The sequence below is a fragment of the Electrophorus electricus genome, chromosome 11 (assembly GCF_013358815.1).
Source record: "Electrophorus electricus isolate fEleEle1 chromosome 11, fEleEle1.pri, whole genome shotgun sequence".
Classification (NCBI taxonomy): domain Eukaryota; kingdom Metazoa; phylum Chordata; class Actinopteri; order Gymnotiformes; family Gymnotidae; genus Electrophorus; species Electrophorus electricus.
Window position 1 is genome coordinate 3,017,512 of NC_049545.1, and position 21,484 is coordinate 3,038,995.

Genomic DNA, 21,484 nt, shown 5'->3' on the forward strand with positions numbered 1-21,484 from the left:
GCAACAACCAGCCTACAGCTTCCTGCTGTGGTGTGGCTGGGAGGACTCCAGAGAGTCGTGGTTTATGAAACCCTGAACAGGACCTGGGCACCTTTCTAGGCTCAAAGCAACCGGCTGCGGAGGTATCAGAGGGACTCGTTTACAAGGTTCATAAACTACTCCTTTACAGAAGGCTCAGGTGAGTTTATGGGACCAAGTGAGTGAACAAGCTCGCGTGTGCAAGCAATCCCAAGACCGGTAGCAGAATCTGCACGTTTTTACTGACCTCTAGCAAACGATATCAATTACGCCACTCATCACAGTGCGCATTTAAAAAAAAAAAAAACAAAACAAAAAAAACCTTGAGGCATTAAACTCCAACCATATCTCATTCCTATCTCTCAAAATCTACTATGCCATTTTAAAAACGAAGACATACTCAGTGTCAGGTTCAATGTCAACGTGAAATTTTAACTTATGCAGCCTAAAATCTGACGGTTCCACCGGCAACTACGTGCCTACAGCTTTTGCAGTCATGTAATAACAGTCACAAAGGGCCCAATGGTATTTGAGTATCTTCACCAAAGCAACTGTGTGACACGGATCATCTCAGGTTGCGAGGCAGTTAAAAGGAAGATTAGCTTGATATCAATTAGCCTTCAGTCAAAGCTGGTTAATCAGTACACTGAACAAAAAGTGTAATCATGACAGTATTTGTCCAATAGGTTTGTCCCTGTGAGAATGGCCAGCCAACAGCTGACAGTTCAATAGCTTATTCTGACAGTCTATAGTTAATCCCCTTTATCAATGAATAATGATTCAGAGTAAGTCTGAACAGAAATTTTCCACACAAAAAAAAAAAAAGAAAAGAAAAAGAAAAAAATAGGAAAATGACTTTACCTTCAGCTCCATGAAGAAAAACAACGCAGACTCCAACCAGAACGACTGCGAAAAAATAAAAGCAGCTCATTTCAAAACGTCGTCGTAGTAACTTTCAGGACGCGCAAGCCGCCTGCCTCGGTACTCCTCTCTGTGCCAGAGCTGCTCGAAGTGTCTGGAGGAGCAATAGCGGAGTCCCAGGCAGAAGACTGGAGAGGGCGAGGGGAACACGCAGGCCGGACCAGAGAGGGCGAAGACGCCGCCGCAATGGCACAAGAAACTCAGACCTTTGTCCTCACAAGGTCCTCTATTCTAAAGCACTGTAGAGGACAAAGAGGGGAAATAACGCTGCACATTAGGCACATCAATCCAGAGATGTTATGCAGTACATTCAACCTTCACTGCTCACTGCACACAAACTCTTTCAATAATGATTACAGATCTTTAAAAAGTAACAATTGTACGTTATCAACAATTTCTGACTATCAGTTCAATGGAACTGCTGAGCGAGGTGTTGGATTAACTGGTGGTGTACATTTGGCAAGATGTGAATAAGATCACAGCCAATACATCACAGTTCATTACTGCTTAAAACTGGGAAACAAAAAAAGAAGGACAAAGAAAGATAGAGATAGTGGTGCTGGTTAGATGTCCAACAGACAAGCTTTCATGTGAGACGCACCAGGCATTGTGCTGCACTGACCTCTAACCTCTCTCACACACACACAGGTTTTCCAGGACTGACCACATGACCACTACCGGCCATCACAGACCCACAGATGCCCGCACTTAACCACTTCTTTTACTGTGGAACTGAACAAACTCAGTTTTATCAGTGCTGAGGAATACAGAAACTTTTTTTTGCTAGTATTTGAAATGATTTTCCTCTTCGTCATATGGGATGAATCTATAGCCATGGCTGAGTGTGTCCCCGGCTAAAAAGTCCAATGGGGGAAAGACAGATACAGGACATTTAAACCAAACTTGAAACTTGAAACATTTAAATGACCTTTCACTGATAAGGAAGATCCCTAGTTTCTCATTTTATGTAGGTCCCTTGTCTAGTAAATATATTAAAAAAAAAAAATTACTGAAACTACCACACAGACAGAAACTATTATAGCTAAAGAACTCTGGCAGGGAGGCTATTGGGGGGACTATTCAGTCAACTCTCCCTCATGCTAGAATACTTTTTCCACAGACTTGGCCTCACAACCCCTGTCAAAACAGCACTTTTCCTAAACACGGCAACATGCCCAAATGGTTTTCGAAAGATGTTGTGCAATTAGCCACATGGGCTGGATCCAGCGTTAACAGTGTGACGTGTCTGGTGCGTTGCAGGTCTGTAGGTCTCTCCGCAATTAGTGGCTCTGAGCAGAGCCTCTGTTAAGGGTGGAGGCAAATTAGTAGAGAGTGGGTCAGTGTCTGTCAATTCTGATTTGCCCAAGAGGGACAAAGAGCCATGACCTGTTGCCCACTTTTCATACAACCCCTACACAGAGGGCACAGCAGCGAAGCCAAGCGTGCCCACGTGTGCGCGTGCACTACACTGCTGGTGGAGAGACACAGAGGTACAGGTGGTTACCAACAGGGAGGGGAGAAAAGTCTGCAGAGAAGGCACAGGCCTGCAAATCTGGAATCCATCTGTGAATGTTGATGGATTTATTTTATTTTCTATTACTTTGGTGCTGAGATGATGCAGAAACGTGAGGCAGCTTAGGCAGCACAGACATGGCCCAACTGGTCCTGGAGAGAGCATACAGTAAAGAAAACAAACCCTCACACCTACAGTATGTGGGAGACACATGTCTGGGTGTTAGGAGGATGAATTTATCCAGAAACCTCGTATCGCTTAATCCGAGTAGCAAACCTAGATTTTTGAAGGGGCTTTTACAATAAAATAACCCCCTTTGGAATATGTCAGCATAAACTATACAAATTATATGATCAAAGCACTAATCCAAGTCCAACTGAAATATCATGGTTGGACCTACATGTAACAGTCCTCAAAGTTTACATCAAAAACAACTACGTGGGAAAGCGGGCCAAAATTCGTCCCATTCAGTAGAATAAAGTAGAATGTAATATTACCTAAATTAGGTGTCCATATGTGCCAGTATATTAGAATGGAATAGAATTACAGATGTTCTACTTCCTTATTTTAAATGGGACTTAGCTGATTAGTAAAAGTTATTCCTTCCATAAACAAGTTCCTGAAGGATAAAAAAAACTTGTTATCTAGGACAAAAAGGTAATCTCACAATCACCTTTCTGAACTGTGTGTATACCACACTGCAACACAACATTAAAATATAGTTTAGAGTTTCATTATACCTTACTGGACCATTAGAGTTCACTGGCGCCATACAGTCACGTAATGTCACAAGTATCAAAGAAGACATTGTACTGTGAAACCAGGGTGCACCTGTGTAGACACTTGTAGCCAGTCAGTGATGTCTAGCCATTTCTGGAGAAGGAATATATTTTGAAAGGACACACTATACAGGAGTACCTCTAATCAGTTAACCACTTGTACATGCTGGCATAACATCATTAACGGTGGTTCACATACATTTTTGAACGGCCTCTCTGCTAACAATCGTACATCACTATATGTGCCATATAATTACATTTAAACCTTTCAATCAGTGATATAGTTTGAGAAAGTGTCAACTACACAAAGTGCATACACACACACGGTAGCAAATAAGCATATATTATTTAAACCAGCCTACCTCAAACCATGCTTGCCAAATATGAAAAATGTAAATGAGAATACAGCAAAACAGCGAGGAGAGAAGAGTCAGTGTGTCAAACACCAGCCCTCCATCATCACAGCTCATACAGCTGCCAGTCTCCTGCCTACCCAGCGCAGCCTGGCATTTGGCTGGCGCCTGCTTTCCTGGCCGGCTTGTTCTGGATCCCCACTGCTTCTGGGGGCCCCCTCCTTGTAGGCAGTGCAGCGTGCGCTGCCGCCTTCCTTCTCTCCGTATCGGCGTCCCGCCTGGCATGGCTTTCAAGGCACGCTGCATGGCAGGGCAGACTTTCTGGCTCCAGAGCCATTGTCTGCTTGGCCGCTTTGCGCCTCATCCTGGGAATGGATTAGCATAAGAATACCGAGGCCCACTGAGATGTGTCCCGCTGACCAGCGCTCTCTACATCCTTCTCCTCTGTTCCTTCTGCTTCTGATCTCTGACATTTCACTACCAGCCAATACAAATAATCAACGTAATGATGCCCTCAGTAGTCTATCAGAAGAGAAGTTCATTCGTGGAGCAGCTAACTCTGGGCCAGATCTGCCTGAGAAGCAAAGTGAACTGGAAGAGACTAGATCATAGCCAGCGTAAAACTCCACCTAACTGTTATTCCGGTGAGGTCAACCAGGGCAATAAAAAGTCCACAGGTCATAAATGCACTATTTACACACTAACTACATGATACTGATCATTGATGTGTATACTAGCTAGGTGATTAGCCAGTCTCTCTCTGCCACAAAGCCAGATAAACCTTATATACACAGCTAATATAACAAGTGGTAGTTAAGTTAGCTGTTAACTAGTTAACTGTTGGCTAATCCAAGAAATATTTGTGTTAGCAAACATATAATCTCAGCTAACATGAATGTTAGTGTATTATGCTGCGATTCACTACTAAGATTTCTGGAATATTACTTCTAATGTAATTACTTGGAGACTAACAATGTCAAGTTGCTATAAATACTGCAATCAATATTTTTTGGTCAGGCTACTTGCTATTTTTTGCATCTGTATTCCCTAAAACAAGAAAAACAGAAAATGCTCTTTGACCAACAGTTATACCATATATTATTGTATATAACCTTTGAAGCTAAAGTCTTTATTCCTAGGCATCCTAGGAAATCCTGTATATCCAAGTAAAACAGCAACACCTGCACCCCCCCCCCCCCACCCCAGGTATCTCAGAGGAACTGACCATGCAAATGAAGCACCAAACAACCCTCTGTTCTATATAATCTGAGAACCAAAGTTTTACTGTTTCCTGCACTGGAAATCCATTTCAGTTAAGCATGGCCAAGACAAACATACTGCAGAATAATGTGATGCTGACGTTCCTGGAGCCGACAGAAAGACAGGACATTATCTATTTTGGGAAGCGCTGTGCACTTCGGCTTAACACTTAATGTCTATAAAGTACATAAAAGAAAGCAGAAATTATTATATTAGGCAGCAGCAGTTGACTTAACAAGGTGGGACTGTAAGTAACACTTTAATCATTTAATTTTGACTGGACAGGTGTTTTTATAATGATCGTTATTTCCGAAAGTTTTTCCATTTGGAGTTGGCAGGCACAATGCTTTGAGACATTGCTGGAATGTTTCTGAAAAAGATTAACGTGGAGCACCAGTAGTAGCTGTGCCACAGAGCAGAGGTGTACGTACCGTAATCACACATCCAATCCTCAGTCCCATGCTGACCAAGCACAAGGGGACATGTGGCTGTTGTCATTCACACATCTAGACTCCCACTGCAAAAGGCAAAAACAAAACGAAAACAATTTTAGATACAAATGCACCAGTACCACCTCTTTATCTGCAGTACTGAACCCCAAATATCTCTTGAGGCTTTTTCTGTTGTATGCAGGGATAAGTCACAAATAAAACATCTATAATGGCTGCACCTTTTAAATTTTAACCAAAGAACAACAAATTACACAAGTGGTATGAGCTAAAAAAATCTCACATAACACAAACCACAGGCCTAACACCAAAGGCCCGTGCAGGTCTGCTGTCCACGTGTTCTTAACTGGAGAGTGTGCTGCAGAACCCAGTGCTGCGGTGGTGTGCCAGGACTACACATTCCTCCCATTTCAGTGTCTACATCACAGGTCAGATTTTTACAAATGTGCTCATCTGTATCTTTTCGTGTGTCCAGCTACCACAAACAGGTGGCTAGGCACTCATGGGGCAGTGGTAGCTCAATGTTTAAGGTACTTGACTTGTAATTGGAAGGTTGCTGGTTCAAGCCCCACCACTGCCAAGTTGCCACTGTTAAGCAAGGCCCTTAACCCTCAATTGCTCAAGTTGCACTCAGTCATAATTGTAAGTTGCTTTGGATAAAAGTGTCAGATAAATTCCATAAATGTAAACTAAATTAAGGAAACAGCCAGCTAATGGCTATCAAATTAATGCTGACTTTTGGTGAAAATTTCAAATTCTAAATTAATATTTTTCCACATTTTATTTGTGGATGAACACAATGAATTGCCCCAAATGTAACACTAAACAATGCACAGTAGTATACATGGTCTGTACATCTCACACTATACACCCACAAGTCACGTACACAACATCACTGCACTAATGAAAATCTTATATATATATATATATATATATATATATATATATATATTCAGTAGAATAAAGTAGAATAAATTAGAATGTAATATTACCTAAATTAGGTATCCATATGTGCCAGTATATTAGAATGGAATAGAATTACAGATGTTCTACTTCCTTATTTTAAATGGGACTTAACTGATTAGTAAAAGTTATTCCTTCCATAAACAAGTTGCTGAAAGACAAAAAAAACTTGTTATCTAGGACAAAAAGGTAATCTCACAATCACCTTTCTGAACTGTGTGTATACCACACTGCAACACAACAATAAAATATAGTTTAGAGTTTCATTATACCTTACTGGACCATTAGAGTTCACTGGCGCCATACATTTTTATATATATATATATATACACATACATACATACATACATACATACATACACACACACTTTTTTTTTAAATCCCTAAGGTCAACTAATCTGTGTAACACTAATTAATAAGCCATTAGGCCCACTGAACACAGGGACAGAACATGAGTTTTTGATACAAGGTGTTTTCTCCACTAAGTTATGTTTGAGAGCTTTAGCAATGTACCATGGCCTTGTGCCACTGACTGCTGCTGCTAAGTACAGTGACAAGAAAGATCACATGGAGGAAAAAAAAGACAAGGTACATTGTACAAGTGCACATAAAAAAAAAATACTCCCCATTAACCCCCTTGATACTGTGAGATTGCAATGTCACTCTCTAATGTGAAAAATCACACTGTGCTTGTTGATTTAAATATACAAGTAAGTATTAACAATTAAAACAAATCAGCCAGTTAAAATACTTGCCTACCTTACCACATTGGTACAATAAAAAGTAGAAGCAATAGAAAGTAAAGCTTTAGGCCCACATGTACTATTTAGCCTTCATCTCTGATGGCTGCAGTACTCAAAACCTACAACAATCTCCTATAAGACGTGCAGCAACTTAAAAAATCATCACAGAACAAAAGCTCTCACAAGTTGTCACGTGACATTTCCTTCAAAAACATACAGTGAGTTCAATTTTCTAGGGCACCTTGATCAGAGAGGCATCCCTAAATAACACAGCGAGACCTCCGTTTCTCTTGGCAACAGACAAAAATCACGAATCCCCTTTGGACTCTTCCAGGTTTCAACCTATCTTTGCATATTGCCTATCTGGTGCCGCTCTAAATAATTTACTCTGATAACTGAGAGTATTTAAAGAAAGATCAATACAACTAAAGGACAGCTGGGGGCTTACACAACACAATGAGAACATTCTCATTACAGATGAGGTAGGGCTTCAGCCTTCAGATACACAGCTTCACAAGTTCTCATACTGTTTCATTTTACTGATGAATGCTAAAGAATAAAGACCAAAAAAAAAAATTCCCACTTACCTTTCCCCTTTCACTACAAACCATCCAAAAAGTTAATCAATAACACATCAGTCTAGGGAGAGAACAAGGTTTCTGGGGAAATACTTTTACGCTGTGCTGGACGCTCAGGTCTAAGGCAGATGATATAAGAAGGGGAGTGAATGTTTTCCTCTCCTGCTCAGCCATCCTGTCTCCATGGTTAGTCAGAGTGGTGGGCTGGAGTAAAGTGGGGGGGGGGGGGGGGGGGGGGGTGCTGACTTTAGAAGGTGCAGCAGCCTGAAGAAGGCAGGCAGGGATGTGAAACCTGATCTAGCGAACCTCCCCCCACCTCCAACAACAACCACCTCTTCTCTCTGGTTCCACCTCACCATAGACTCTGTGAGGAATCTGATCCTCTATCCTGCTCAGATTGAAATACGCTCCTGGAAGGCTGCAGGGCAACTCAGTCTGGGCTGGAAAAGACAGACACTGTAATAGAACTGGCAGGCAGGAAAAACAAAACACGTGTGTGCGCATTTCTTTGCCACTTTCAACACAAAGGTTTCAGTACTCTCCAACAACAGCATTTTGCTTTGGCACTGCTAAATTCACATCTTTTCATTTACATACATGCTGCACGGAGTATATGGAGGTAGAACTTGAGACGGTGAGGGAACTTTCATACTGTTTGGGAAAACATTCCCATTTCACAAACAACTCGGAGTCACTGCAGTGCATGCCGTTTGTGCTTCAGAACTGCTGGATGAAACACCGGCTTAGTTAGCGTCAGAAATGGAAACTTCTGCAGTTTTAAATGAGTTAACCTACAAATGTCCATAAAACATAAGGAGATCTTTAAATAAAGTGAGATTTCCTGTTACCTTAAGTGAACGCATACAACAATGCACATACTAAACAATAGGAAGGACCGATGTACAAGCCTAATTTTATGAAATGTGTTTGGAGAATATGAGATCAGTGTTCTCCTGGGTTAAAGCTGTTGTAACCTGCATCACTCCTACTTCTGAATAGCTGTAGTCTATTCTGTGATAACCATGTTGGTCCCAGATAGAAATCTGCATTCCATAAGGTGTATCCGTATGTATAAAGCTTTGAATTCATACATTAAAACTTAACATTAACATCAGTATAGCCATCATGGGGAGGTGAAATGTAATAAACAACTCTCTGACCCTTAAGTTACCGTAAGATGGAATTCATGCACATGATCTAAAATCAGTAACAGACTGCAAGGAATCTGCAAAGCCTGTCACTAGTTCAGGCAGTCTCACCCAGAAAAACGGCACTAGACATCCTCACTCCTGCGGTGCAAAATCTTTTTGACATCACGTTGCAGTCGTAGTCACTTATTGGAAAAATATTCACACAAATTCCATCTATTTAACGCCGTTTTATTTTCTCATACTTATTCATATTTTGTTTCCTTAAAAGTACCCAAATACTAGCCAGTGTTGTTTTCGGAATGGAGCGTTTATGGAAAGCGGGGTAACGCAGCTTAGTTGCATCTTTTTGGCATGGACATACAGCAAAGTTCAACTTTAATATCATATTAAATAAACCTGTTTTCTTCATGAAATGCTCGTGTGCGGTCGTTTTGAACGAGTTTCACTGTATTATGAACCATCTGTTGTTGGTTTTTTTTGGTTTTTTTTTTTGAGCGGCTTGGAGCCCGCTGGCTGCTCATGCTTTAGGCTGGAGACAGTAGGCCAACAGCAGAGCTCCGTCCCCCAGTCCGTGTAATGAAAGGCAGCTTTCAACGCCAGGAGGAGAGGCACAGCCGCAGAGGAGGGACGTTGTCTACACGAGTTACGGGAGCAAAGTGCGGCGTCGGCGACACGGTGCACAAGCAGCGCCTGAGCGTCGTCACCAACTGGCAGGCAAAAGTGTCAAACACTTTTATTTGAGCATAAACTGACATGTGCATGTTTAAAAGTTGCCAAATTTACTAATAAGAAGATGTTTCCTACCACAGACTGCTGATGACCGCAGCAGGCGAACATTTCTGGGTGGTCGAAAGCGGCGAAAGTCGCCGGGCTGGCAGGCTTAGCTAACGCTTCTTGGAGCTGGGTGGCCAAGCACAAAACTAGCTAGGATGGGGAGCAAGAAATCTATCTAGCTGGAGAGGGGTCTTTAACTTCACACAACCGGGACAGCCTGGATAACCGGGATAACCTGGGTTAGCTCACCAGCCAGCCGACGGAAACCGTTACCGAGCACGTTGGTGTATAGCCGTAAGTTAGCTAACGCTAGCTATATACGACGTTACTCGTAAATGTAACTTAAGGCTATAAGCAAAGCACAAAAAACAAAAATTAACATATTTCTAGTCGTAACGAGAAGGTTTAAGAGTAACCAATATTATTTAAAGTTTGGTTAGTAAGCCAAAAACAACAAAAACGACACAGCCAAGAGACCGAGGTTAGCAGGCTGGCTAGCACGCACCAGGCTAGCGAGCAGCGGTCTGTCCTCCCCTCGCGCTGGTAACGTTGGTAACGGCATTTGAACACAAACGGTAAAATCACGCAAGTTCATGTCTGAAAAACACACACACAAAAGTGATGAACGGAGTACTATATCAAAGAGTATAAGTAAAAGATTAGCTACCGTAGCGTTAGCTAAGCTGAGCAAAACAATCCTTCAAGTTGAGACAGAACAGCGCAGCGGAACTTTCACAGGCACCCAGGAAAACAAAGCAGTGCGTACAGGTTAGATAACTATATAACCTAGTTAGTGCTCTAGATAAAACCTGCGAAACTGTATTTCGTGTCATCACTTACCCGAGGTTCTGATAATATCCAGAGAGCCTGAATGGCTTTTCGATAATTGTAAAAAAATAAAATAAAATTTATCAAATCTGGAATGACTGGGTCGGACAGGTTCCGTAAGAGGTGCCAGCTAACGCGGCCGTTAACACCTCTAACGGCGAAGCTCCCTATGCAAGCTTACCTACCTTCCTACGACCAGGTTCTCGATCCAGTACGCAGCGAAATTAAAATAACCTGCCAGTATCCTCACAGAAATCACTTCTTAACGGCGGTGGCACAGGAAAGGAGAGACATTTAAGAATTCACCTTTGCGGGTTTTGGACTCAGCAGCGCCCCCCTGTGAGATGTCCCGCAGCTCTTCACATGTCTCATCGGTGCACTTGCGTTGAACTGCAGCCATTTCCCTACTATGAACGAGAATGCCAATACTACGTACTGCGAAATATGTTTAATAATAACACAATGGATAAAAACCACATGAAATAAAAACAAAAAAACAAAACAACACACACACACACACACACAAAAATAAATTAAAAAAAATATATATATATATATATATATATATATATATATATATATATATATATATATATATATATATATATTAAGTCCTTATTGTATATCACATCATGTGCTTTCATGTGTTTTCATGTGTTTCAGGTTCCTTGCTAATGGGGTAGAGTTAAAGATTTAGCCATGGATAACTGAAGAATTCGTCAACAGACTGCTGTTTAAAATAAATGAATAAAATCAGGGCAGATGTGAAGTAGATGTGAAATTAGACCACGGTGTCTCTAATGATATTCAGATAAGTAGGCTTGTTTGGGCAGAATAATTCGGTCACAAACCGAAGGTTGAAAAGAAATCTCTTGGCCAATCAGTAACCAATAAAACATGTAACAAACCAAAACTACTAAAGGCATTCAAGTAAAACATAACTGCAGGATGTACTCAAGTAAAGTGCCACCATTATAAAATCAGTCTAACTGTACAGTTTCTGAAAACACATATGGTAAGGTATTTATCATTTCTGACATAAAAACAATACGTTCCCAACCTTGAAAATAAGCCTGCTAAAACAAAAAGCACACATTCACAATGTCTGGCTATCTAAAACTACTAAACTGTCTTAATAAACTGTGTAGTTAAAAAAAAACTTTGAATAAGCATACAGTTCATGAAATTTTAGACAGTCTTGACTCAATTAGGTTGTAAATTCCTATATATAAATGCATACCTTCAAATACATGCCTGACAATAGGTGCACTCCACAAGTCTCCTTTACCTAATTAATTTTAAACAGTATCTCAAAGTTCAGATGTTGAATTCGCTCCAGTTATTACTATACTGTGGCTGAATTTTTCATGCAGTAAATAGTTTGTGTAACTTCAAGTAATAAATACACAATGACACAATGCAATTAGGTAAGAACAACATTTATTACCTCAAGTTACACTTAAATAAAGAAGCAAATTGATTAAGTAAATTAATTTGAGTTGAGGTAATAACTTGTCTTAAACCTTGCAATTCAGTGAAGCAGAAATCAATCTTACTTTGAGAGAAAAAGTTAAAAGGCTATTTTCATTTGGCAGATTTCCTGAAAATCATGTTTGGAAAATAATCAGCAGTTTGCTCCACACATAAACCTGTTGCAAAATTTCACAATACTTAGTGCACAGTTTAGTTTCATGATTAAGTAGTTCCAGAACACACAATAAATAAAGGTACAAAAACTAGTCTAAAACCCAATGGTACACAAATGCACCTCAGTGCATTATTTGAATGGAAACTGTTCAAATAATTTATGATGTATATCATGAATGATACCGTTGCCTAATCAGCCATTGAAGTACTGCTTGACCTTGTTATATGGCCGAGATTATCTGATCTTTACTTGTTTCTCCAGTTCTTGTCAGAAAAGAGGCAGCATGATTAAATTTAATAGCAGTTTGTATATTGGATCAAAGGTAAACATACCAGATGTGTGACTATGTGAAATTATTTGACATACACATGGGAAAAAGAACATTTGATGCATGCACATTACAAACGCATACACAAGGAAATCCATGCAAAAGTTATCACACACATACAAAAAAGGAGTACATTAGCATGTATAAAAATGACTCAGTCAGCAATATAAAGACTACTCTTCAGTTTACTGCCTCAGCCAAGTGAGTTTGTGTTATTAGTGTTTGTGTGTAGGTTAGTTTGAGAAAGATAACTATCACATCTCAAAGTGTTCATGTATACAAATAATGTAAGGTCACAAAATAACAATAAGATATTTTAAGTTCTCATTTCTGGCTTAAGGCACATCCAATCACATAGGTACTTTTCAGACGTTCAATAGGTTTAAAGTCTATAATCATGACACCAGTCAGTATATTTTGCTTAAAAATGAACCCAACAACCTTAATTACAAATCAATTTTTATATCTCATACCACGTTCTAAAATACATTCTAAGTAGTAGCATTTCCCTTGTTGTTGTTGGGTTTTTGTTTGTTTGTTTGTTTTTTTCCACAAATTCAGCTATGACAACTAACCACAATCCTAAAACCTCAAAACAGGATTATCAAATTCTAGTTCAATAAAAAGTGAAAACAAAATCTCACCCACCTATATCAGCACATTGCATATGTATGTTAATACAACATACTTACTCATACAATCATTTTAAGATGCTATGTCCCTTCACACTTTACTCCTTGAGTTCTCAATTCGTGTTGGTAACCTCAGTTAAAACCTGTATTAAAATGCATTTTGTGCCCATGAATAAAAGCACAAACTGTTCAGTTCTGTAACGAAAAAGAAAGTAATGATTTCTTAAGCTCTTTCTCTACATTAGCATTTCGATGTAATCTTTGTTTATATATATATATATATATATATATATATATATATATATATATATATATATATATATATATACACATATATATATATTCCATTATATGGCATTAAGTTCTTCCTCAGAAGAGCTCTTGCCAATGGGAAGATGGACACAGTGTCCGGCAGGGCAGGGTTTGGTGGAGCGGGGGCAGGGTCAGTTTGCTGTGGGCGGGACTACACGTTGATGGCATGAGCATGCTTCTTGCACAAAGGTTTATCCTTCTTCGAGTAGAAGGGCTGGCCCTCCAGGTTTATATGGCAGACCTGCATTAAAAGAAACATGAGGGGATTATTCCTGTGAAGATGGACGCACGCAGGCACTTTGAGCGTTCTTGCCTTTACCGTGCAAACGAAGCAAGTGTCATGCCATGTATAACCAAGAGCCTCGATAAATTTGTCCCCAGCCTCCACTGGGAAGTCGCACCCATGACACTTTGTGCTGAAGAGAGCAACATAATCTAGGGAAAAGGGAATGATGGTGAAAAACCAGGAGAAAAAATGGAGAAACCACACACATCCTGATCTCATCATGCACAATACAGGGAGGGCGAGTTTGGTTTTTAGAGCTGGTTAAAATTAGGTGTCTCAAACTTAATATTCTGCATGGAAAAATGATGATGTGCAGTGCAGTGTGACAGATGACTGCACACCTAAGGTCTTCCACTATCAGGAGATGTAAAGGTCATGACCACGACATGCACAGTTGATGTTCGTTACCTTTCTCACAGTAAGGTTCTCCATCTTCCATATGGAAGAGGCTGTTTCCAAAGGCCTTCCCACATGCAGCACACACGAAGCAGGTGGTGTGCCAGGTCTGCCGCAATGCATGCATCACTTCCTGTTTAGGGCACAGTGGGCATGTGACTGCCTGCACATTCGCCACGTCTCCACTTGCATGTGGATATGACCATGTGCATGTTTAAGGGTCTGAGTGTGTGTCTTGGTGTGTATGTGTCTGAGCTTGCTTCCTGGTATGTATTTGACTGAGTATGTGTGTTGATGTGTATTTTTCTGAATGCGTTTCTTGGTGTGTATGCAAGCTAATGTATTTCTTGGTGTGTATTTGTTTGAGTGTATTTCATGGTGTGTATGCATGAGAGTGTGTTTCTTGGTGTGTTATGTGTGTGTGTGCTTCTTGGTGTGTATGCATGTGAGTGTGATTCTTGGTGTGTATGTGTGTTTCTTGGTCTGTATGTGTGTGAGTGTGTTTCTTGGTTTATATGTATGTGGGTGTGTTTCTTGGTGTGTTATGTGTGTGTGTGTGTGTGTGTGTGTGTGTGAGCGTGTTTCTTGGTGTGTATGTGTGTGTGTTGAACTCACCCCCATGATCTTAGTGTTGCAGCGGGCACATGTAGGGGCGAAAAACTCTCTGTAACAGTTCTCACAGTAAACATTATTCTGCTCCTCCACAAAGCTGACGTCAGCTAGAGATGTGTGGCAGTAGTGGCAGTTAAACTCCTCCGGATGCCAAGATCGGCCCAGTGCCACCAGGAAGGGCCCCCTATGAGGAGACAACCCAGAGTAGCCATCAGCTGGCGAAAACCTCACCCATTACATTAAGCTTAAAAAGGTATTTATCAGGGCAGTGAGACATTTGCTACAAGAAGTAAGGCAGTGGTACATTTCCCCAAACTTCTTTCATTGTCAAACTGCCTGCTTTTAGAGCTTTGTCCTGTTCTAGTGTTCCCACACACCTGTAGGTGTGTGGAGGGCAGAGCTCTTTTTGTTTTAGGTCTGAACAATGTGTTACCCAGCTGATGTTTTGGGGAACCAAACCTTTGCGCATCTCACAAGATATCAATAACCTTTTAAATGTATTGTACAAATGTTTATTGTATGTTTACATTTACATCATTTAGCTGACACTTTTATCAAAAGTGACTTACAGTTATGACTGAGCACAGCTTGAGCAATTGAGGGTTAAAGGCTTTGCTCAGGGGGGCCAATAGTGGCAACTTGGCAGTGGTAGAACCAGAAACCTTCTGATTACAAGTCAAGTACCCTAACCACTGAGCTATCAATGTTTACCTACACATGTTTATATTTATATAGTGTTTATTATGCAACACTTCCTGGCCAGATAAATAGCTTATCATTTTTGGATGGCCTGAGGCAGTTGTGAACATCACTGGAAAGTGCGTGAGAAAGTGAAGGCCGGGTCTGCTAGCCAATGAGGTCGATCATAGGTCAGACCACGTCCAGCTCCGGGTTCTCTTTGAGTCGGCTATTTCTAGAACACGTAGTGTTTGTGTAGGGTGTGTCCTTCATATCGTACCTGATGATATTGTTGCAGAAGCCACACATCGGTGTTCTGTTGCTGCCAGCAAAGCGCTCTGCCCTCTGGGCCACCCCACGTGCCACAGGTGGGAAAGGGCCAGGGTTGAAGGCAGGGCTGGGTGCAGCGGGTGGGCCGGGAGCAGGAGCAGGGTTGGGGTTATAGACAGGAGCAGGTGGCGCGGCCGTGGGAAGAGGCTGCACTTTGACACTGGTGGTGGTGGTCTTGCTGGGGTCAAACTTCTGGGCAAAGGTGTCATCTGTGACCCAAGGGGGTCTGTTGGAGGCAGCAGGGGTGCCAGGGGCAAAAAGCTGAGCTGGAGCTGGAGCTGACAGACATAGAAAGGTTAGAGCAACAGGAGTACAGCAATATATAAACAAAACAACCATCAGAAATTCTTGTGTGTTGATGTTTGCATGTGTGTATGTGTGTGTATGCGCCTGTGTATTTGTGCTACCTGGAGCAGAAGGATAGGCTGTAGGTACAATGCTGGCGGTGCTGACCACTTTAGGCGCTGGTAGACCGACAGGGATTTGGATGGAACTGTGCTGCATGGGTGGAGCCTGATGCATGGGTGGAGTCTGATGCATGGGTGGAGCCTGATGCATGGGTGGAGTCTGATGCATGGGTGGAGCCTGATGCATGGGTGGAGTCTGATGCATGGGTGGAGTCTGATGCATGGGTGGAGCCTGATGCATGGGTGGAGTCTGATGCATATGTGGATGCATGGGTGGGGGCTGCATATATGGACTGGAAGAAAGGTTTTGAGAACGTGTGAGCTCCTTTCAGTCTGAATTAAAATCTTGTAATCCAAAATGCCATTGGTTTTAGCCAGATATGTTTTAAGCAGCTCCAAATGAAACATTTATTTATTTATGTATTTTTTTCAGGGTTAAATACATTATTGACTTTGCACATCCTAAAATTCTACCACTAGTTTTCCCTAAGCACAAAGCTAAGATTTCTGAAGGATATCTGTTAAAGAGAAAGTCCAGGTGTGACAATACCTTAACTGACTTTTCCCTTCATCAGAAAAATGTGTTAAAGTATAAGTTAGTGTGGTTTTTAAGCACCTGAGACCCACAAAGAGAGAGAGAGACAGCCTGGTATCAAAGAGAAAGTGATAGAAGAGAGAGCCTCCATTGCCACAGTGAAATAGACAGCACAATTCTTTTATACATACAGAAAGATCAGAAAGGGTTAAAACACAAAAAGTTAAAGGTTATCATAAAAGCGTAAGTATTGTCCTTAGAGTCAGTGAGCTAGAAACAGAAATAAGAAAAGGTTGGTTATTCCGGACAAGGCAGTTACTCTGCCACTGATCAGAAAAAGAGGAGTTTGGGAGAGAGGGAGAGAGAGAGAGAGAGAGGGAGAGAGAGGGGGGGGAGAGAGAGAGAGGGGGAGAAAGAGGGAGAGAGGGAGAGAGAGAGGGAGAGAGAGGGATGGAGAGAGGGAGAGAGAGAGAGGGAATAGGAGAGAGAGGGAGAGCGGGAGAGAGAGTAAGAGAGAGAGGGAGAGAAAGGGAGAGGGAGAGAGAGAGAGAGAGAGGGAGAGAAAGGGAGAGGGAGAGAGAGAGGGAGTAGGAGAGAGAGAGGGAGTAGGAGAGAGAGGGAGAGAGAGAGGGAGAGAGGGATGGAGAGAGGGAGAGAGAGAGGGAGAGAAAGGGAGAGGGAGAGAGAGAGAGAGAGAGAGAGAGAGAGAGAGGGAGAGAAAGGGAGTAGGAGAGAGAGAGGGAGTAGGAGAGAGAGAGGGAGTAGGAGAGAGAGGGAGAGAGAGGGAGAGGGAGAGAGAGAAGCTGGGTCTCTCCAGTACCTGGGGCCGAAGGTTTGGTACTGTGACCTGTAACCAGAGGCAGACTGCATCATGAAGCTACAACGTGAAAGTAAGAAGGAAAATGAGTGTGAGGGATGTGAGTAAGGTATCCAGACAGAGAGAAAGAGAGTGAGAGAGATGCACATGTGAAGCTCACTGCACTAAGCTACAGTATAAGTGAACATGGCAATAAACAGATCACGACAGACCATTACCACCTTCTGTAGAGATAACGTGCACATACTCACACCCTCAACAATACCTGAACAAACATATACTGGGTTGTCCATGTACATAAGAGAGTTAAGCTTTGAGCCTGAAGACTACATAGGACACTTCATCCCTGGCATGCTGACAAAATGGCCTCGTTCTCAGTCATATGTGAAATGTCATCTAACACGGCGGTTTTCTTTCATGGTAATGAAATCTGCTTCACGATGGAAATTGGCAGTAGCCCTGTTGCAGAACAACTGTACCGAATCAGTCCTGCAACGGCAGATCAAACCTGAACTAACGGCACATGCACACGTGATTAACCCAGTATCACTTTTGCAAATAAAAACATATTGTTGAGAGCTAGGTCATAAGAAGTGAAAAGGTTTGATTTAAAGACATATTTTTAATTTCAGCGAAGCTCTATACCAGATAAAGAAAACTAAACTACTAAATTAAAAAAAAGAATTCCACTGAGAGTGCACCCAGTTCAGATCTTACCGTATATGAAACTTTTGAAGACTGACAAATTTAACACGATATGAAGAATATAACAAATGCGTGTATATGTTTGCTAAAGTCTCATCATCCCCACAGCAATTTAATCTTCACTCCAGTCCACACAGCATCAAGCAGAGTGCCATAAGCAAGGCAAAGGCGCCACGGCAACATGCAGGCTGAACCCCTGCGGGGAAACACTGCCTTCTGCATAAGTGAAGCTTCACTGTAAAAGCTAGTAAGAGATGTTGGCTTGACTCATCTGACCTATCAATGCAAAATGTATTTAGCCGCTGGGGTCGGACAAGTCAGATGAGACTTGGCGAAAGCAATTGTTTTCCATACACCGTATATATTTAAACGAATAGGTTTTTACAGTGCATGGAGATGTGTTGGTTAAAGTCTGGGTGAGCATGCAGGGTGCAGAGGACGTGCAGAGTGAACGCTGGTGAGCATGGGATGGAGGACCTCAGCACTACATTCATTCTCACTGTCACACTGGATATGGCCACTATGAAATACTGTACGGCTCCGCCCCATTAAGCAGCCAGGGTAACATTATGTCATAAAGACGTCACATCATAAAAATTGTTGCTGTGCTCTTTCTTGGTCATAAAAACATGACCTGAAGGTTACGAGCTTAAAGAGTGTTTCTGGGTGCGTATAAAATATGTCAAATGGAGCACTTGGACATGAAGATAAAGACCATGAAGATAAACTCTTGTTTTTGGTGTGTTGGGCTCCCTGGAAAGAACAGCATGAAGTCAAAGCTCTTAACAGACACAACCCGCCAGATTGACAATGCATAAGGCTTTACTTCAGTGTTCCAAGAAGCATCATAAATTTGGGTTTTTTATTCTTATGATTGGACTGGTCATTGGAAATATGCAGGCAGAAATGCACAGTGCATGAATCATTTCTCCTGTTGAGTTTTTGGCTTATGTAATTCTGGCATTCCATATCGATGGGTCCTTCTCTTTGCTAAACACAAGGTTAGTACAAACGCTGTCCCAGGATGGGACCATAAATGTAGGAAGATTGACTGTGACAAGGCACAACTCTGACTAAAGTCAGAAGAACGAGATTTGCATCCTGCTTCTCAAGTCACACATACTTTGCACCCAGCAGATGGAAAAGAAGCACAGATAGTAGAAAACAAGCTTTCTCAGCCCCGTATCCCAGCATCCTCGGCCACTCTGCACACCCCTCTAGTGTGTTTGGCCTGGCGTGCGTCGGTACCTCTGAGCCTTGGCTTTTCCTGAGGGAAGAGCAGGCTTGCGCTTGGGCAAGGCGCTGGCGCAGAAGTGTGGGGTGATAGACAGGGCCTCCAGCGCTGACGTAGGAGGCGTCCCTTTCTTATACGCGTGGTTTCTTAATGGCAGCCAGCGAGACAGGCATGAAAGAGTGACTGGGGTTTAAAGTCAGGGTCACCTAGCTTTTTCACCTGACCAACATCAACACATCCTTCTCTAGCTGATAAAGCTGAAGAAATATTTGGGGCATTGTTATCAGTTATTAGCAAATGGATCTGAGCATATATTTTGTGTTCACAAACATTTTGTGAATAATTTAATGTTGAACAACTTTTGCTGTTCTGAAGTGTTTGACATTTGGAGTAATCTGGAGTGGCATCAAGTCTAGAATTCTCTCTAAATCTCAATTTAGAGTTCCAAGTCTGGTCATTTAAGAACCTTCTTGCACCCTTACTGCCATCCAGGCAGTGTTAAAACAGATGCAGCCATGCGTGGACCTTTGCATTAGTCTTCCACTTAAACAAGAGAATGAGAATAGTGATAGCAAGTCAGATCATTCTAGACAATGTCCTGACTAGGATGAAGGAGGGATGGAGATTGGGAGGGGACAGGAGGGGACGGGATGGGGCGGGATGGGGAGGGATGGGACGGGATGGGGCGGGATGGGGCGGGATGGGACGGGATGGGGCGGGATGGGGCGGGATGGGGCGGGATGGGGCGGGATGGGCTTGCTGTACCTAGATTGAGCAGACAATGCAGTTGAAATAGTTGAGGCTGCAAGCGACAGGTGGCGGGGTACCCCAGGGGAAACAGCAGGGGCTGCAGGGATCTCGAGGGTCTCGGGGGCCTCAGGGCGCACAGGGGCAGGGGGTGGCTCAGGCACAGATACAGGCTGTGGCTCAGGGGGTGCCACTGAGCTGCAGAACATGGAGTACAGTCATCAACGCCAGTGAAACGGTGGCTTGGGAGGAAAGCACCTGTGGGCTCACTAAACGCAGTGTTACGGCCTCCTATTGTCTTACACGCGCATGCACACACATGCTGCAGCCTGACCAAGGCGGCCAGGCGTGTCGTGTGGCATGAGATTTGAAAAGGTGTGCAGCAGTAATGCACCTTCTCCTCCTGGCTTCCTTCAAACAAAACTGAAAAGATGTGGATTAATTCTGCTGCATGCATGATCTGATTCCTGTAAAGACACCACACCGCATCAGCTTTGAAGCAAGGTGCAGATCTAACTGAAAAGGAACTGAACGTAAGTGGATCCTGCAACTCAGAACCCGCCACTGATGCAGCAGTAATGAGACGGAGCACCTGTAGCGTAGGACGTCTGTGGCATGAGCGCAGCAGCAGCAAACTGACCCAATCGTTGCTGTTAAAGTTAATGCTAAACATGTTAGAGGCATAGGTCAAAGGTTACAGCATTAATCGGACTGGAGGAACAGCTTTCAACTGCAATGGAGATGCTCTCTGTTCTAACAGCAATTTCAATGACCAAACTCCTAATTAAATCTCTTCTCTCGATTGGAAAACACAGAGGAAAACTACATTTACAGAATGCAAAGATATAAAAGAAACTATTTACAGAGCAAATTAGAATCACATGGAATCATAAAGTCATACTTAGAATACCGTTCCTTATTCAAGACATTAATGACAGACATGTCTAATATATTTTAGCATTTTAAAGAAGAATTCATGGGTTTTGTGATTCATTCCATCCTTTACCTACTTGATTAAATACTCACTGTTTTCTCATTGTCAGGTCAAAAACATATGTACACATAAGAAAATATTTACATTATCAAACACTTCACAAGTTTAAAAACCATGAAAACCAATATCAAACATGAACTTTTTCACATACTAAACATACCCAAGGTCAGGCAATCAGTGACATGGCAGCACACATAGCAAGAAATCTTGAGAGCATGCGGCATTACCTGTCCTGGGTAAGGTCTCTAGAGGCAGGTTCTGGAGTCTGCTCAGCATCAGGCCCAGGCACCTGATTCGCTAGCTGTGGCTCAGCTGCAAGCTGATTGGGCAAAGCTGCGGTACTAGGCAGAGCGACAGACGCTGTGCTGGTGGAGAAAAGAGCATGCTTGACCGCCACACTGGAGAGGAGGTTAGGTTGCACAGAACACATTACACAGAAAGATAAAGTCACGTGTGTAGACAGACATCAGCCTCCATGTCACATAATCACACC

The 21,484-nt window shown here is 42.3% G+C and overlaps 2 protein-coding genes across 12 annotated transcripts in view; both read right to left on the reverse strand.

Moving 5' to 3' along the window:
• The window catches only part of bmpr1aa (bone morphogenetic protein receptor, type IAa), a 20,257-nt gene extending 9,627 nt beyond the window's left edge, over positions 1–10,630 (reverse strand). Inside the window, exons 1-5 of one of the 9 annotated variants that reach the window (XM_027000406.2) lie at positions 10,516–10,630; positions 10,343–10,377; positions 10,008–10,099; positions 5,276–5,361; positions 880–1,178 (exon numbers count right to left, since the gene is read on the reverse strand). In XM_027000406.2, the coding sequence (XP_026856207.2) occupies positions 880–949 (70 nt within the window). In that variant the 5' untranslated portion in view covers positions 950–1,178; positions 5,276–5,361; positions 10,008–10,099; positions 10,343–10,377; positions 10,516–10,630. The other 8 variants (XM_027000408.2, XM_027000407.2, XM_027000401.2 and 5 more) reach the window with 8 other exon arrangements.
• A 2,615-nt stretch (positions 10,631–13,245) lies between these two features.
• On the reverse strand, positions 13,246–21,196 carry LOC113571457 (LIM domain-binding protein 3-like). 3 transcript variants are annotated; one of them, XM_027000411.2, is made up of 9 exons: positions 20,016–21,196; positions 19,265–19,396; positions 17,315–17,371; positions 15,960–16,252; positions 15,503–15,830; positions 14,548–14,728; positions 13,945–14,065; positions 13,570–13,685; positions 13,246–13,491 (listed from the first exon to the last, which is right to left on the reverse strand). In XM_027000411.2, the coding sequence occupies exons 1-9, from the start codon at positions 20,204–20,206 to the stop codon at positions 13,402–13,404; spliced, it is 1,509 nt and encodes a 502-aa protein (XP_026856212.2). In that variant the 5' UTR covers positions 20,207–21,196; the 3' UTR covers positions 13,246–13,401. The 3 variants fall into 3 exon arrangements, with proteins under 3 accessions (XP_026856212.2, XP_026856213.2, XP_026856215.2); XM_027000412.2 differs by lacking the exon at positions 17,315–17,371 and having other exon boundaries at positions 20,016–21,195; XM_027000414.2 differs by lacking the exon at positions 19,265–19,396 and having other exon boundaries at positions 20,016–21,194.
• Between the last annotated feature and the right edge of the window lie 288 nt (positions 21,197–21,484).

What these genes read in the sequence shown, in the direction of transcription:
- LOC113571457 (XM_027000411.2), bottom strand. Translation starts at nt 20,206, where the DNA reads ATGTTCTGCAGCTCAGTGGCACCCCCTGAGCCACAGCCTGTATCTGTG. An exon ending in TTCTGCAACAATATCATCAG is followed by an intron (nt 14,729 to 15,502) that starts GTACGATATGAA and finishes GTCTCCTCATAG; the next exon opens with GGGGCCCTTCCTGGTGGCAC. An exon ending in ACACTTGCTTCGTTTGCACG is followed by an intron (nt 13,492 to 13,569) that starts GTAAAGGCAAGA and finishes CTTTTAATGCAG; the next exon opens with GTCTGCCATATAAACCTGGA.